General features: G+C 40.8%; 1 protein-coding gene across 1 annotated transcript in view; it reads left to right on the forward strand.

The window, feature by feature from the left end:
- The window catches only part of eif2a (eukaryotic translation initiation factor 2A), a 45,664-nt gene that overhangs the window by 20,200 nt on the left and 9,508 nt on the right, over positions 1-15,956 (forward strand). Inside the window, exons 5-10 of the mRNA XM_078564265.1 lie at positions 818-917; positions 2,781-2,863; positions 5,063-5,136; positions 6,637-6,781; positions 8,874-8,990; positions 13,392-13,963. Coding sequence (XP_078420391.1) covers positions 818-917; positions 2,781-2,863; positions 5,063-5,136; positions 6,637-6,781; positions 8,874-8,990; positions 13,392-13,963 — 1,091 coding nt within the window. The remainder of the gene's footprint in view (positions 1-817; positions 918-2,780; positions 2,864-5,062; positions 5,137-6,636; positions 6,782-8,873; positions 8,991-13,391; positions 13,964-15,956) is intronic.

Below are 15,956 nucleotides of genomic sequence, written 5' to 3' on the forward strand. Positions count from 1 at the left end.
GAAGGATGTGAAGGCATTGGTGAGACTGCAGAAAAAATTCACGAGCACGGTGAATGGGGAACTTCAGTTCTGAAGATAGATTGCAGAAGTTAGGACTTTTTCACTCATAGAAAAGAAGGCTGAGAAGTGATTTGATGGAGGTATTCAAAATCATGAGGGGCTTGGATGGAGTTGATAGGAAGAAACTGTTCCCATTCGTGAAAGAACGAGACAGCGCAGATTTAAAGTAATTGGCAAAAGAAGCAGGGTGATATGAGAAAAAAGCTTTTTCAGGCAGCAAGTGGTTAAGGTCTGGAATGTACTGCCTGAGACTGTGGTGGAGGCAAATTCAATCAAACATTCAAAATGGAAATCAGACTGTTTACTGAAAAGGAAGAGTGTGCAGGCTTACGGGGAGAAGGCGGGAGAATGGCACTAAGGGAATTGTTCGCTCGGAGAGCCAATGCGGACATGATGGGCCGAATGGCCTCCTTCTGCACTAACAATTCTGTGAAACTGTGACGTTCCTATATTCAGTCATCCTACAAACACTCACTGCCAAGGCACACACATGAATAATGGCCACAGCACTAGAGCTGTATCCAGGAAGGAATCAATATTTCCAAAATAGAATGGAAGAGGGGGGTAAAAATTGGCCAAAAAAACAAAATTTGAAAGGGTGGCACTGCTTAAATTTTGATGACTTAAGTGAGTTGGTATCGGGAGAGAAATGATGTACATATGATAGAAATGTAGCTAACGGAAGCCATCAAAAATAACAATATGTCTTTGCACAGCAAGAGGTTTTAAAGTTCTAAAATGCTTTTCATGTCTTTAGCAACCAAAAATAATCCACAAGGGGAACCGAACCTGCAGATTTGGGATCTTAAAACTGGAAAATGTCTCAAGTCATTCTACCAAAAGAAAATGCAAGGCTGGTAAATATAAGAGATTATATATATAGTAATTTACAGTGTGCATTATATTATCACAGTAGAAATTGTTTTCAATGTGCAAGGTACTTAAATGGGATTTTGAACTTGATTGCTTTCTTCAGTTATACTGTACAAATGAAAGGTGGTTTATATCATCAAGACAGTAAGATATTAGTTCGGCCTTAGCTGGAGTATTATGTCTAGTTCTGGGCACCGCACTTTAGGAAGGATGTGAAGGCTTTAGAGAGGGTGCAGAAAAGATTCACGAAAATGGTTCCAGGAATGAGGAACTTTAGTTCTGAAGATGGATTGGAGATGTTAAGACTGTTTCCCTTGGCGAAAAGGGGATTTGATAGAGGTATTCAAAATCTGGACAGAGTAGATAGGGAGAAACTGTTCCCACTCATGAAAGGATCGAGAGCAAGATTTAAAGTATTTGACAAAGAAAGCAAAAGCGATATGAGAAGAAACTTTTTCACGCAGTGAGTGGTTAAGGCCTGGAATGCAATGCCTGAGAGTGTGGTGGAGGCAGGTTCAATTGAGGCATTCAAAAGGGCACAAGACTGGTATCTGAAAAGGAAGAATGTGCAGGGTTACAGGGAAAAGGCGGGAGAATGGAACGAAGGGATTATTCATTTGGAGAGTCAGTGCAAACACGAATGGTCTCTACTGCACTGTAGTGATTCTGTGATTCCTTATATCAAATTTGCCTCCTAATGACAGCTGAACTGTTTGGGTCAAGAGTTCCATTAAAGACGGCTATGTGTTCAGGAGCAGTCATATTCAGCTGAGATGCTTTAAAGAGCTGCATGCTGAGGAATGAAGTAGCTAAAAAGACCAAGGTCCCTTTAGTTTGTCTTCTACCAGCCTGGTAGTTACATGATTCAATGATAATGGAGTTGTTCACTAATGAAAAGCAGTCAGTTTCAATCACATTACTCGACAACAGACCCAGAAATGCCATTAGAGAAACCTCTAATTGTACAGAGCTTTGGGAACCATAGGTCCAAAATCTAAGTTCCTTCTAAGTTTGCTAGACTTACCATATGTCATGGCTCAAATTACTCATGCACTATGTTCCAAAGTGTTTACATGTCTAGGTAATTTTGTATTGGTGGGGTGCTGTGCATGAAACTTTCTAATATCAATTAAGCAAACTTAACACCCCTGGCAGAGGCTGAGCCCCAATTTTTGATAGTCCCCTTTCCCATGCCCAAGCAGAACCCAGGACAAGTGCAGAAGAACGTAACTTGGTGGTTGTGGGTCCTCACTTCCACACTGGACTCTCGGAACATCAGTAACAGCAGCTGTCCTTGCATAAGCTGCAGTGGATTTGGCTGCTGAAGTGGGAACTTCAAAGTAGTGAAAACTGTCAAAATGTACATTCTGTGGATAGTGCATCAAAAGATTCAGTCACTATCAATGAGAGGGCAATAAAATGTCATTAGCAAAATTCAAATGAAAAATACATAAGAGATTGCCAGTTAATATACTCTAAAGCAACTTAAGTAGTTTAAATTGATGCCCATACCTGTGGAGACTAGCTCACTTTAGTAATGTTTTCAGTGTGCATAATAGGATTTACTTCTCCGGGCCAAAAGAGTTGCCCCTGCTGACAAATTTGAGCATCCATTCTGCCTTGCTCTAAGATTGCTTGATTTTTCCATGTACTGCAATAGGAAGCAAATTAAAAAGGATTTTGAAGAAATGGTGATTAGATAGCAGACAGTATTTATAGTAAAGTGTAGAAAATGTTTAACGATTCTTAGTACACAGTACTAGCTGAGCAATTTTGAAAACAAAATCTCTGCTGTTTTAGTCATTTGTGTTGTGGATGTTAATAACTTCCTTCTGTTCTGTGTTTAGGTGCCCTTGTTGGTCAGACGATGAAAGTATTTGCGCTCGAAATGTAAACAATGAAGTGCAGTTTTTTGAGGGCAATGAATTTGGTATGTGATCTCATCCAAATCACTAAGAAGCCAGTTAAAATGTGCGGAACATTAGTCAGTGAATATTATTGGTACCTTGTAGAAGCTCCAGGTTCAAGTCCCCACCAGGACTTGTTGGCCACGGAAGGTGCATTCATGACACGGTCTAATCAGCGACCTTTCCACCACTTGCCCACTATTCCCAAAGGGGGAAAGTGTGCGCTTGAAGATGCACTAAAAAAAATTGGTGCATTTTGAAGTTCTTTTTAGGACTGTTCATTGTTGAAGATCCACTTCCTTAAATAATTGTTGGCTTTTAGATTTATTAAGAAACACATAGAAAAATTGCATAATGAGGTTCATAAGCAGACCAGGTGACTGCAGATCCCAAGAACATTCCCAGGATTTGAATATTCTGGTACTGTTCGGCTGTTGGAATTATTTGTACCTGAATTGTAAACTGTGAGGAGGGCAGCGTAGAACTTCAAAGGACATAGACAAGATGGTGGAGTGGACAGAGAGGTGGCAGATGAAATTCAATGCAGAGCAGTGTGAGGTGATGCATTTTGGTAAGAAGAACATGGAGAGACAATATAAAATAAGGGGTACAATTCTTAAGGGGGTGCAGGAGTAGAGGGACCTGGGTGTATATGTGCATAGATCATTAAAGGTGGCAGGACAGGTGGAGAGAGCAGTTAATAAAGCATATAATGTCCTGGGCTTTATCAACAGTGACATAGAGTACAAGAGCAAGGAGGCCTCTGCTGAGCTTATATAAGCCACTAATTAGACCTCAGCTGGAGTATTGTGTACAGTTCTGGGCACCACACTATAGGAAGGATGTGCACGCATTGGAGAGAGTGCAGAAGAGGTTTACAAGAATGGTTCCAGGGATGAGAAACTTCTACTATGAAGATAGATTGGAGAGGTTGGGACTGTTCTCCTTGGAGAGGAGAAGGCTAAGAGGAGATTTAATAGAGGTGTTCAAAATCATGAGAGGGCTGGATAGAGCGGATAGGGAGAAACTATTCCTGCTCGTAAAAGGATCGAGATCAAGAGGGCACAGATTTAAAGTGATTTGCAAAAGAAGCAAATGCAATATGAGAAAAAACTTTTTCACAGAGCGAGTGGTTCGAGTCTGGAATCTCTGCCTAGGAGTGTGGTGGAGGCAGGTTCAATCGAGGCATTCAAGAGGGCATTGGATGATTATTTGAATAGAAACAATGTGCAAGGGTACGGGGGAAAAGGCAGGAGAATGGCACTAGGTCATGATGCTCATTTGGAGTGCCAGTGTGGACATGGGCCGAATGGCCTCCTGCGCCAAAACAATTCTGTGATTTTGTGATGTTATTTTGAGTATATAGGAAAAGGGTTTGTCACTATTTTCAAAAAAGCCTTTCCCCAATGATTACATGGTTTCACCATAAAAACGCTGATCAATTTAGTAGCTCAATGGCCACAACTCATTGTTTAAAATAAGGTTGTTTTCCAAAATATGCGTTTTAAATTTCACCACTTGGTTCTCTACAAAAATAGCCTGAATAGCTTAAAAAAAAACTAAATGAGCATAGCTTCCTAGATGTAAAGAAGTATATCATGCAGTATAAAGCATACATAGCAGAAGAATCTTAATTCAATCCACAATCTGCAGTTGGTTGATCTCGTTAGAAAATCCTCGGGATACCAGGGTTAGAAGGAGGAAAGCAAAACATCAGCCAGGATTCCCATTCCTGGTTGCTATTCTGTTAATATTCGCTATCAGACATTAAGAATGGCCATTTGGGAGTGGGCCTGGAGGACTGAGTACCTCCTCAAGAACCGGCAAATTTTAAGGCGAGGCTGGAAGAAAATTAAAATTTTTTTTTAAATGGTCACTCTGAAATAATTTTTTTAATTCTAAAATTAACATAAATTTGTGTAGATAATGCATTTAGTGGAATCTGATGAGATGCACATTAAATTAAACTTGTAAAAAAAAGACGCGTTAATTCCCATTTGTATGAAGTAACCTATAACTCACTGATTCCCATCATCCACTCTATTCCACTTGTTCTATTGTGGAAAATCCCTGCAGGGAATTTGAAATAATATGTATTATAAGAAAATTAGACAAAATTCACTTAATAATACTGTATAGTCTTATATAAATATTGTAGAAGAATTTAGTAAAACAATGTTCAGTGCAGGATTTTAATTGATGTTGATTTGTCCCCGCCTCAGGTAAAATAGCGAACAAACTCCATTTACAGAAGGTGACAGATTTTGCATTGTCGTCAGGACCTCAGCCCTGCAAGGTACTACATCATTCGCTTCCAGTTTTGTGTGTTGCTGTGTGTTTTGTACTGGTATGTTCATAAAGTGATTGTTGGGTAAAGACATTTGACAGTTTGAATCTTTGTCCCCTTCGGCTCATAATGCAATTTAATGTGAAGTAGACTTTTGGATTTACCTTTCCCATACTGTTTTATACTGGCATGTTCATAAAATGATTGTTGGGTAAAGACATTTCCATACAAAGTGGCAGTTAAAATTCTGATTGCTTTTAAGTTTGGCTGATTATTTGAATCAGTTTAGCTACCACATTTGTATTGCATATCTTGCTTCTGTGGAAAATGAGGAAGGAGATTTAGCTCATCCCAGCTCAAAGTACCGACCACACCTCTCAATACCCTCTCACCAACCCGACCAGTTGCATCACAGCATCCAACTGTTTCTTAAGTTATTCAAGTGTTGGTCACTCTTTATGTGATGAACTTCCTAACGCCAGTCTTTTGTCTTTTGATGGTTTGGACCTTTGTACTCTTATGCTACTACCACAATTTAATGTGAAGTAGACTTTTGGATTCACCTTTCCCATACTGTTGACATTAACACACATAATATTCACAGGAGAGAAATAGACCATTCGGCCCAACATGTCTACTCTGTTGAGGTTCCCTCTTTGTTGCCTCCATTCAACAGTGGAAAATCCCAAATTTGCCACCTTTTCTTATAATTTAGCCTTATAAACACCAACACTAGGGGCCTGCCTCATGGTTCTTCTTTGCACAACCACCAGAACTTTAATGATTCCCTGTGTTTCAACAACCAGATCTTATTCATGCTCACTTGGAAAAAGGCTAGGGTTTTTAATCAACACTTTAATTTGGAAGAAAAATTCTGTCAGTGATGTTAAACGTGATAAAACAATGCTTTTTTTAAAAAAGAAATACGAGATAATGTTAAAAATATCCATCATTCTGGTCTCTTTCTCAAACTACCTGTCTTTTCTTTATCTGGGGCAGAGTGTTGATAGAATTTTCCACAGTGTCCGTCAATGACATTTCATATTGACTATTTGGAGCTCCGTTTTCCAGGGCATTATTTGTCCTTTGATGATTGACATACCCCATCTCCTCCCCAATACATCCACCCAACATGGCACATTTCATGTAGTGGGTTGCCAAAGAACAGGAGGAACTTGTCCATAGAAGTTAGTGATATTTCAGGCAGACATGAAACTTCTGTAGACATTGTCAGAATTTAAGTGGAAGACAGAATTACATTGAGCTCAGCATACTACATAATAACGCTAAAGAAGAAGGGTGATGATATCTGTACGTGAGCTGGTAATGTCTGACATCTGGACATGACGTTAGGACGTAACTAGGATGGTCGTGTCTATTAATGGGGTGATGATGTATTTACATAAAGTGTGGAGATTTGTACATGAGGTAGTAGATGCCTGTGTAGACGATACTTTGAATTACAAATTCAAAATTGACCAGATCCAACTTTTTTCTTTATTGTAAAAGGTCGCAGTTTATGTGCCTGGATCTAAGGGTGCACCATCATTTGTTCGATTGTATCAATACCCAAACTTTGAAGGTCCTGCCTCTGCTTTGGCAAATAAAAGTTTTTTTAAGGCTGACAAAGTGACAATGCTTTGGAATAAGAAAGGTAAGGTTTACTTGAATTGAGACTAATACTTTAAGTTGCCATCCTTGCAAAAAAAAAGGCCGTATTTCCAAAGTTAAGGCACTTAGCATTAAGTTGAACGATTATATAGCTAGTTTGAGTGCTCAATGTCACAGCTTACAAAGTGGGGGGAAAAACTGTACTTTCACTTCACCCCTTGAAGGAGTACACATGCAGATAATAACTGAATGCCAGGGCCTGTCTGAATGACTGGGATGATCTCTGGTATAACTCTCAGAAAGGAGTAGTTGCAGATTTTGGAAAGTATTGCTAGAGTATGCTTCACTTTCACAATTCCCAAGTCTCATTCTGAATATTCCAGGTTTTTCTTTTTGCCACATTTCTTTTAGGCTGCTTCAAGCCATATATCATACCATGAAAGACAAGGTGGGCAAACAAGCTGTTTGTAGGTTGAGCCAGCCAGTAGTAGATGTGCAGGTTTGTCTTGCCCTCTGATATGACCACCTTCGTTTCCAATCATCATCCTTTTCAAATTGCCATGTTGAGATTGGGAATTTCCCCTGTGGTTGTGAACCCATTTCCCTTGGTTCTGCTGCCCAGCGTATTGCCCTCTTGTGGTCTCAAACGTAAAGACACTTAAAATTTAGCTTTTGCCTATGTTAGTATTTCAATAATATTAATAATTGGATTTCTTAAACTAATGTAAGTTGCAGAGAAATACAGCTCCAATTCCCAGCTTTATGGACAGTTACTCATCTGGACTGTCAACTTCAGAAATTGGGGTTTTTGGTTTAGAGGAAGAACCCAGTAAGTCATCACGAAAATGTAATGATGTAATAGGAACTTTATGGATGAAGTAATTTCCCCCATCTTGCTACTGAATCACACAAAGTTGCATGACCTGACAATAGGAGTGCTGCAATTGCCAGTCAATCAGGAAGAGAAAAATGAGGCAGAATTCTTGCTTCTCATTACTATCCAGTGAATCTGCTCAAAAGCGCATGCGTGTGGATGCTGGATGAGGGTAGGATCAGGGTTAGGAGTTACGACTGGATACTTTCATTCCCCTCCCATTGTTAAGTAGCCTCATGACACTGATTCGAACCAGAATGGCTCCTTCGGTCAAGTATCATAGGCCATATCTGTGTCCCAGATACCTGAGTATGAGTCAACATCCTTAGTGCAGGAGCAGCCAGAAATGGGGAGAGAGAAAGAGGGAGCAAAACAAAGTTTATTGTATGAAGTTTTTGAACAAATTATAAGTATCCAATCATTCCCATGGTCTTGGGAAAATGTTGAGAAGACCCAAAACCATTGCCTTCGTTTCCCCTCCACAAACTCAGCTGTCTTGCCATTGACTCCATTCTTTGCCTTGGTGACTGGCTGAGGCTAACCTAGACCGTAGTTGCTCTCCTATTTGACCCTGAGGTGTGATTCTGCCCACATATCCATTCCATCACCAGGATTGCCTACTTCCGTTTCTGTAACATTGCCTAGCTTTGCCACTGGCTCACATCCTCTACTGCTGAAACCCTTGCCCCTTTGTTATTGCCAGCCTTGACTATTTCAATGATCTCTCAGTTTTCATAAACTTGAACTCACCCAAAACTCTGCCACCTATATCCTAACCTGCAACAAGTTCCATTCACCCGTCATGTCTGTGTTTTTTGGCCTACATTCATTTCTGGTCAGGCAACACCTCAATTTTAAAATTTTCATCCTTGTTTTCAAATCCTTCCACGGCTTCACCTTTTCCTATCTCAGTAACCTTTTCCAGGCCTATAACCCTCTGAGATCCCCGTGCTCTTCCAATTCTGGCCTCTTGAGTATTCTCAATTTTAATTGTTCCACCATTGACGGCTGTACATTCAGCCACTGAGGCCCTAAGCTCTGGAATTTCCTCCCTAAACTTTTCTACCGCTCTCACCTTTATGAAGCTCCTTAAAACCTACTTCTTTGACCAAGTTTAAGGCCACCAATCTTAATATCTCCGATGAGTTCTGGTGTTTGACCAGGATCGTGTGAAGTTGGGATGTTTTACCATGTCAAAGGCACTATGTTAATGCAAATTGTTGCAGTCTTGAGGTTTCTAATGGATATTGTCTTCCTGCAGGAACTGCTGTTTTGGTAATTGCCAGCACGGATGTAGATAAGTCTGGAGCATCGTATTACGGTGAACAAACCCTGCACTATATTGCATCCAATGGAGAAAGTGCATTAGTGCAGCTGCGTAAGTATTCTTTTCACACATTTGCTTTTTAAATAAGCTACAAAAGCTACTGATGCCTGCCAGTTTCTTGCTTAGTAATTACAATCAAGCTTTTTTTTTGCTCAAGTAACTTCGGTTCCCCACAACTATGTCAAAGGTACTCACAGTGATTGACTGTAAATTTCTAGTATTCCCCTTAACAAATAAAACTTGCATGTTATTAGTAGATAACGGTTGATTTACTGGAAAAATAGGATTGTGGATATGACAACTTTTGAGTGCTAAGATATTTGTGTCCCCTGATGCACACATCTGGTCAAAGAAAAATTCTGAGCGATATTTGAGTTGAGACTTTTGGCCTGTGCTGGATTATAATCCGATAATTTAAAAAGGTTAGTGATTGCTAATTGATTATTGTATATTGTATATGTTCCAGCTACATTAATATCCCAGCATAAGAGTACAGTCTTTTGCCTGAATGTATTAACATCAAAGTAACTGCCCTGCAGCTTGTTTATTTAATATTTTAAACTGGGAGTTTCTCAGAATTAAAGTTTGACCTTCCGAGCACTATTGCTCACAACCTGGAAGAAAAGCACCTTGCATTTGTGGTTTGCCTCAGTCTCTTTGTAGTTAGTACTTGCAGTTCCCACCCCACAATCATTTCTGCCTGTCCTCTGGCTTGGGAATTGCCTGCCTGCTCTCCGAAAATTTCAACTTTGTCCACTGTTAACAGTAACTTTCACACATTGAGGTGACAGAAGTCAAAGAAACCTTCTTGATATATGTTTGTTTTGTTACCACTGCACAATTACTAATGTTGTGACCTTTTTAATTGACTAAATTTAGTAATTTAAAGCTGCTAACATGGTTACATGATTTCTGACATCTCTGATTTATATTTTGTCAAATTTGTTTATTTTTTAATTGCACTTTTGGTTACAGCTGAAATAAAGTGTTTTTTACTGATCACCAGAAATCGTTATAATTCCCTAACAATACAATAATAATTTAATGGAAATACCTGGGCTTAGTATCAACATTGCAACTTCAATAAATTGGAGAGTGGGGTAAATGTGTTGGTGAGGGCATGGCGCTTAACCTTTATACAGTGAATGCAATAACATTTGCAAACTGCAATAAAATTATGTGATCAACTGTCATGCGATCAACCCCCCCCAGGAAAGTGCCCAACCAGAGTTGGGAGCCCCAATGCTTTGCTGGTTTCATGCAATGATTGGATTTGGATTAGTGTCCATGATTTCCCAATTCAATTCATGGGATGTGGGCTTCGCTGGCTGGGCCGGCATTTAACGCCCATCCCTAATTGCCCTTGAGAAGATGGTGGTGAGCTGCCTTCTTGAAATGCTGCAGTCCCTGTGGTGTAGGTACATCCACAGTGCTGTTAGGAAGGGAGTTCCAGGATTTTGACCCAGCGACAAGTGAAGGAACGGCGATATATTTCCAAGTCAGGATGGTGAGCTCCTCACCGTGCTTATGCTGTCAGGGGAAGTATCAAACAAAATCTATGCACTCCCTTACAATAAGGAAAGTAAAATGGACGGAGGTCTACACCTAGAGGTTCGCTCAAGATTAGCATTTTCTAGACTCACCTGGCCAGTTCATTTGGACTTTAATGTTAGGGGAAAGGGGGGATTTCCCACTATTATATTAGTTAATTAATTCAAATATCCTGTGCTAAGGAGAGGAGCCATGCATTAGATTGCTTTGCTTTGTGCAGTGCCAGAATGGATGTTCCTTGAACAACAAAAAAGTTCCTGATTCTGCACCTGTATACAAACCACAGACCAGGCTATTTCAGACAGATGTAAATATTATGCAGTTTCTAGAATTGACAGAGTGGCCTGCAAAGAGCCACTTCTGTGACCGTGGGCATGGAGCAGTCTAGCAAAACTGTACAGGAAACATAAATATAGAACATTACTTCCAAATGAAGTGTGAGAGAAGGCCAAAGACACGTGCTCAAATGAGCAACAGCCTTGGTTGGAAGCAAGAAACAGCTGGATGCTGTAATGAAGTTGGTCTATAGATGGATGAGCAAGGATAGGCTGAATGACCTTCCTCATCTGTATCTACCTTGTGAAATATAAATTACTTTACAGAAAGAGCTCCACCAGGACCCTTTCAGTGCAATATGTTCTATTAACCAGGGCAAGAAAAAGAGGAAAAATTGCCGTATTGTTGCTTGTGATTTTCTTTGCCCTATGCCGGTGAGACAACTTGAGATCACCAGGAATTTATTGTTCGAGTCACCCTGCCTGCTGTGCTCCTCCAACGGATGATGAGCCACTTCCTTTTCTCTGCCTTACTTCCTCTCTAGCTGTATGGCGGCCATGTTGTGTATTGTGTCATTAGCTTTGCATTGCTCTTTAGCAAAGAACCTGGGTAGATGCAATAGACCAAATTGGCCTGCTTGGGTGCTGTAAACCTCTATAACTCCATGTGCTTGTATAGTGTGTAATGCATGTTTTTGCTTCTCAAGCCAACCACAACTTGCGTTTGCAACTTGAACTTAGTAAAATGTCCCAAGATGCCTCACAGCATTGTTATCAAACAGAATTTGACACTGAGACACATAGGAGATATTAGGATAGATGACCAAAAACTTGGTCAAAGACATAGGATTTAAGAAATTTCTTAAAGGGGGAGCGGGAGAGAATTCCAGAGCTTAAGGTCCAGGCAGCTGAAAGCACAGCCACCCAATGGTGGAGCAGTTACATTCAGGGATTTCAAGAGGCCTGAATTGGAGGAGCACAGAAATCTCAAAGGGTTGTAATGGTGAAGGGGGTTACAGAGATAGGGAGGGGCGAGGCCATGGAGGAAGTGAAAATGAGGATGCGAATTCTAAAATCAAGATGTTTATGGACCGAGAGCCAGTGTAGGTCAGCAAGGACAGGCATGATGGGTGAACTGAACTTGGTGCAAATTAGGACATGAGCAGCATAGTTTTGGGTGAGTTCGAGTTTATGAAGGGTGCAAGATGAGAGAATTCAGGAAAGCATTGGAATAGTCATACCCAATAGGGAGTAGAGCTATATGGATTGAATGAACTTGCATTTATTTTGTGCCTTCTCATCCCTTGTAATGTCCTAAGGCGCTGAAGTGCAGTCACTGATGTTGTTTACAAACATGGTAACCAATTAGCGCAAAACAGGGCCCCACTAACAGCAAATGAATTGATGATCAGATAGGTTGGTTGATCAACTTATGTTGGTTGATGGGGTGAATGGTGGTCGGAGCATTGGGAGAACTCCTTCGCTCCTGATAGTTGTCAGTGGATCCTTTTCACATAATTGAGTAGGCAGGACCTTTGTTTAATGTCTAATCCAAATCTGGCATTCCCTCATATAAGTTTTTGAGGGTGTTTTAACCTCCATATCCATGAGGCTGCTCTCACTTAATATTAATTTGTTCTTTTGAGACTTAAATCATTCAGGCAATAGGAGACAATCTAGTGAAGTAACCCAACAAAAGGTAATACTTAAAGTTAGGCAGCAGCTTTACTGGCTTAACGTGGTTCTTGCTTCCCAATTCAGCCTAGGCGCAAGGCGACACTTGATACAGCGTGACACATTCGATTGAATAAGAGTCAGAAGGACTACATATCTATAAAAACTGATTACAGAACTTAATCCTAAGCAAAAGATACATAGGGCTGTTATATAATTCAACAAAAAGTTACTGCTTTTTTAAGGCATTGTAAGTTTAAAAACTGCACTAATTTATGATATAAGGCTGAATGTTCAACACTTTACAACTGTTTCCTTTACACAGTAGACCTTTCTAACTCCCCTCTGAGTCATAGGTATCAAGTACCACTGATAAGTTTTAATTACCAGGGAGAATGATGGTCCTAGACTGGGACTGCTCAACCTTGATGGCTTTGCAGCATTTACTCTGTAATTTAACCATAAAAGGGTGGCTTGCACTTGCATCAGGCCATGTGGTTTGTCTGAGTTCTCAACTACAAAGAGCCAGTCAAGTGATGTACTAGTATCCTGCATTGATTACAATTAAGCGGAATATAGTATTAGGTTAATTGATTAATATACTTCTATTACTTGATCATGACACAAATCTAAACTAAGACTAATTGTTAAACGTGGACTTCCTTACACCCAGCGCTGCAGAAATGTCAACCTAAATTATGTGTTGAAGTATATTTGGAGGTTTGAACTCTCAATCCTCTGATACAAGCAAGAATATTACCAACTCACCAAGCTCCTGATACCTTCTTCTTTAGCTTGGCATCCATTTTTGTCAGATTACCCCTTGTGAAGTTATTCGCAACACTTTTTCTCAGTTAAGGATGCTGTGTAAATGGAAGCAGTTTTTATTGTCATTATGCACTGAAGTAGAGTACCAGCATCTTATTGTTGAAACAATTCTTTTTTTTTCCAGCAAAAAATGGCCCAATCTATGATGTGGTCTGGAATCCAAACTCACTTGAATTTTGTGCTGTATATGGTTTCATGCCTGCCAAAGCCACTGTCTTCAACCATAAGTGTGACCCAGTCTTTGACTTTGGCACTGGCCCTCGGAATGCGGCATTCTACAGCCCTCAGGGACACATCCTCGTGCTAGCAGGCTTTGGAAACCTCAGAGGACAGATGGAAGTCTGGGACGTAAAAAAATACAAGCAGATTTCTAAGCCCCAAGCCGCTGATACAACCTTCTTTTCCTGGTGCCCGGATGGAGAGCACATTGTAACAGCAACCTGCTCACCAAGACTACGGGTTAGCAACGGCTACAAGATCTGGCACTACAGTGGCGCAGTCCATCACAAAATTGAGGTGCCATCAAACTCTGAACTCTGGGAAGTGCAGTGGCAGCCGTTTGTAGAAGGGGCTTTCCCAGAAAAGGCCGTCAAATATCAGACTGTTCCCAATGATGTTCCTAGTATTGACGTCAAACCTGCACAGGCTTACAGACCCCCAGCATTGAGAAACAAGCCAGTAACTAGCGCAAAATTGGTGAGTGTGATTCAGTACATTTGCTTATTTGAGTTTGGATTCCCTTTTTAAAATTTGTACAACTTCTAGTAATTTATTTGCTATTGCTATAAATTTCCCATCATCAGAAGCCTGCTATGAATTTTTTTTCTTTATTCTTTCATGGAATGTGGGCATCGCGGGCAAGGCCAGCATTTGTTGCCCATCGCTAATTGCCCTTAAACCGAGTGGCTTGCTAGGCCATTTCAGAGGGCAGTTAAGAGTCAACTACATCACTGTGGGTCTGGAGTCACATGTAGTACGGACTGGGTAAGGACGGCAGAATTCCTTCCTCAAAGAACATTTGTCACCATTACTGAGACCAGCTTTTCAATTCCAGATTTATTTATTCAGTTTAAATTCAACCAGCTGCCATAGTGGGATTTGAACCCATGTCCCCAGAGCATGTCCCCATTAGTTTGGGCCTCTGGGCTACTAGTTCAGTGACTTTACCACTACACTACATTCTCCCATGTGTATTGAAGCCAGATTAACATTTCAGAATTTAGGGTGAGAGACTCCTAAAAAATGCACTATATTCTTGGCCCACCTGAATGTTTAAGGGAAAGGAATGAATGTAACAGGAAATGATAAATTGAAAAATTAGATTTTAATGCATTAGCACCCTTTGGTTCACTCTCACCTCTGGGTCCAAAAGTTATGGATTCAAGTACTGCAGTTCAGATACTGCAAGATTTGAGCACTGACACTCCAGTGCATTTATAAAGCACTTCATCAGATCAGAAACAGAACTGAAACAGCCATATAAATACTGTGGCTACAAGGGCAGGTCAGAGGGTGGGAATTCGGCAGAGAGTAACTAACCTCTTGACACCCCAAATCCTGTCCACCATCTATAAGGCACAAGTCAGGAGTGTGATGGAATACTCTCCACTTGCCTGGATGAGTGCAGCTCCCGCAACATTCAAGAAGTTCAACACCATTCAGGACAAAGCAACCTGTTTAATTGGTACCCCATCCACTACCTTAATTATTTACTCCCTCCACTACTGATGAACAGTGGCAGCAGTGTGTAGAGCAACTTGCCAAGGTGCCTTTGACAGCACCTTCCAAACCCACGACCTCTACCGCCTAGAGGGACAAGGGCTGCAGATGCATGGGAACACCACCACCTGCAGGTTCCCCTCCAAGCCACACACCATCCTGACTTGGAATTATATTGCCTTTCCTTCACTATCACTGGGTCAAAATTCTGGAACTCCCTAACAGCACTGTGGCTGTACCTACACCACATGGACCAGAGCTGTTCAAGGTGGTTCATCACCACCTTCTCAAGGGCAATTAGAGATGGACAATGAATGCTGACCTAGGCATCAATGCCCAAATCCCGTGAATGAATTTTTAAAAAAATTCTCATTGCTGTTGTTTGCAATTGTTTTTCACAGAAAATCCCAATAACCAACAAATGAATGAATGACCAGATAATTTGATTTAAGTGGTGTTGGTCAAGGCAGCCATGTTGATCAGAACATCAAGGTAACTCCCTGCCCTTCTTTAAATAGTGCCATGGAATTTTATACATCAGAGAAGGCAGATGGAGTTAGGGTTTTTAATTTAAAAGATGGCACCTCTAACAATGTATAACTCCCTCAGCTCTGCATAATTGTCAGCCTGGATTATGTACTGAAGTCCATATTGGGACTTGAACTTTCAATCTTCTACCAGTTGTGCGCAGCTGGCACTATTGAGAAAGTGCTACATTGCCCCTTTGCATGGGACATGACGCTGTGGCCTATTTGTCTGTCTTCGGGGTTCATGTGAACATATAAAAATAGCAGGGCATGTTCAAGTGGGTGGAGGTCTTATGGCAAGGTGGTAGCAGCCATACCTCTGGATCAGGAATCCCAGCTTCAAGTCCCACATCAGGACTTGATGGCTGTGGAAGGTGCATGCATTACATGGCCAAGCAGGTTGATTATCAGCCTGCAAATCCTTCCAAAATGCCTGATAGCAG

The sequence above is a fragment of the Cetorhinus maximus genome, chromosome 19 (assembly GCF_964194155.1).
Source record: "Cetorhinus maximus chromosome 19, sCetMax3.hap1.1, whole genome shotgun sequence".
Lineage (NCBI taxonomy): Eukaryota > Metazoa > Chordata > Chondrichthyes > Lamniformes > Cetorhinidae > Cetorhinus > Cetorhinus maximus.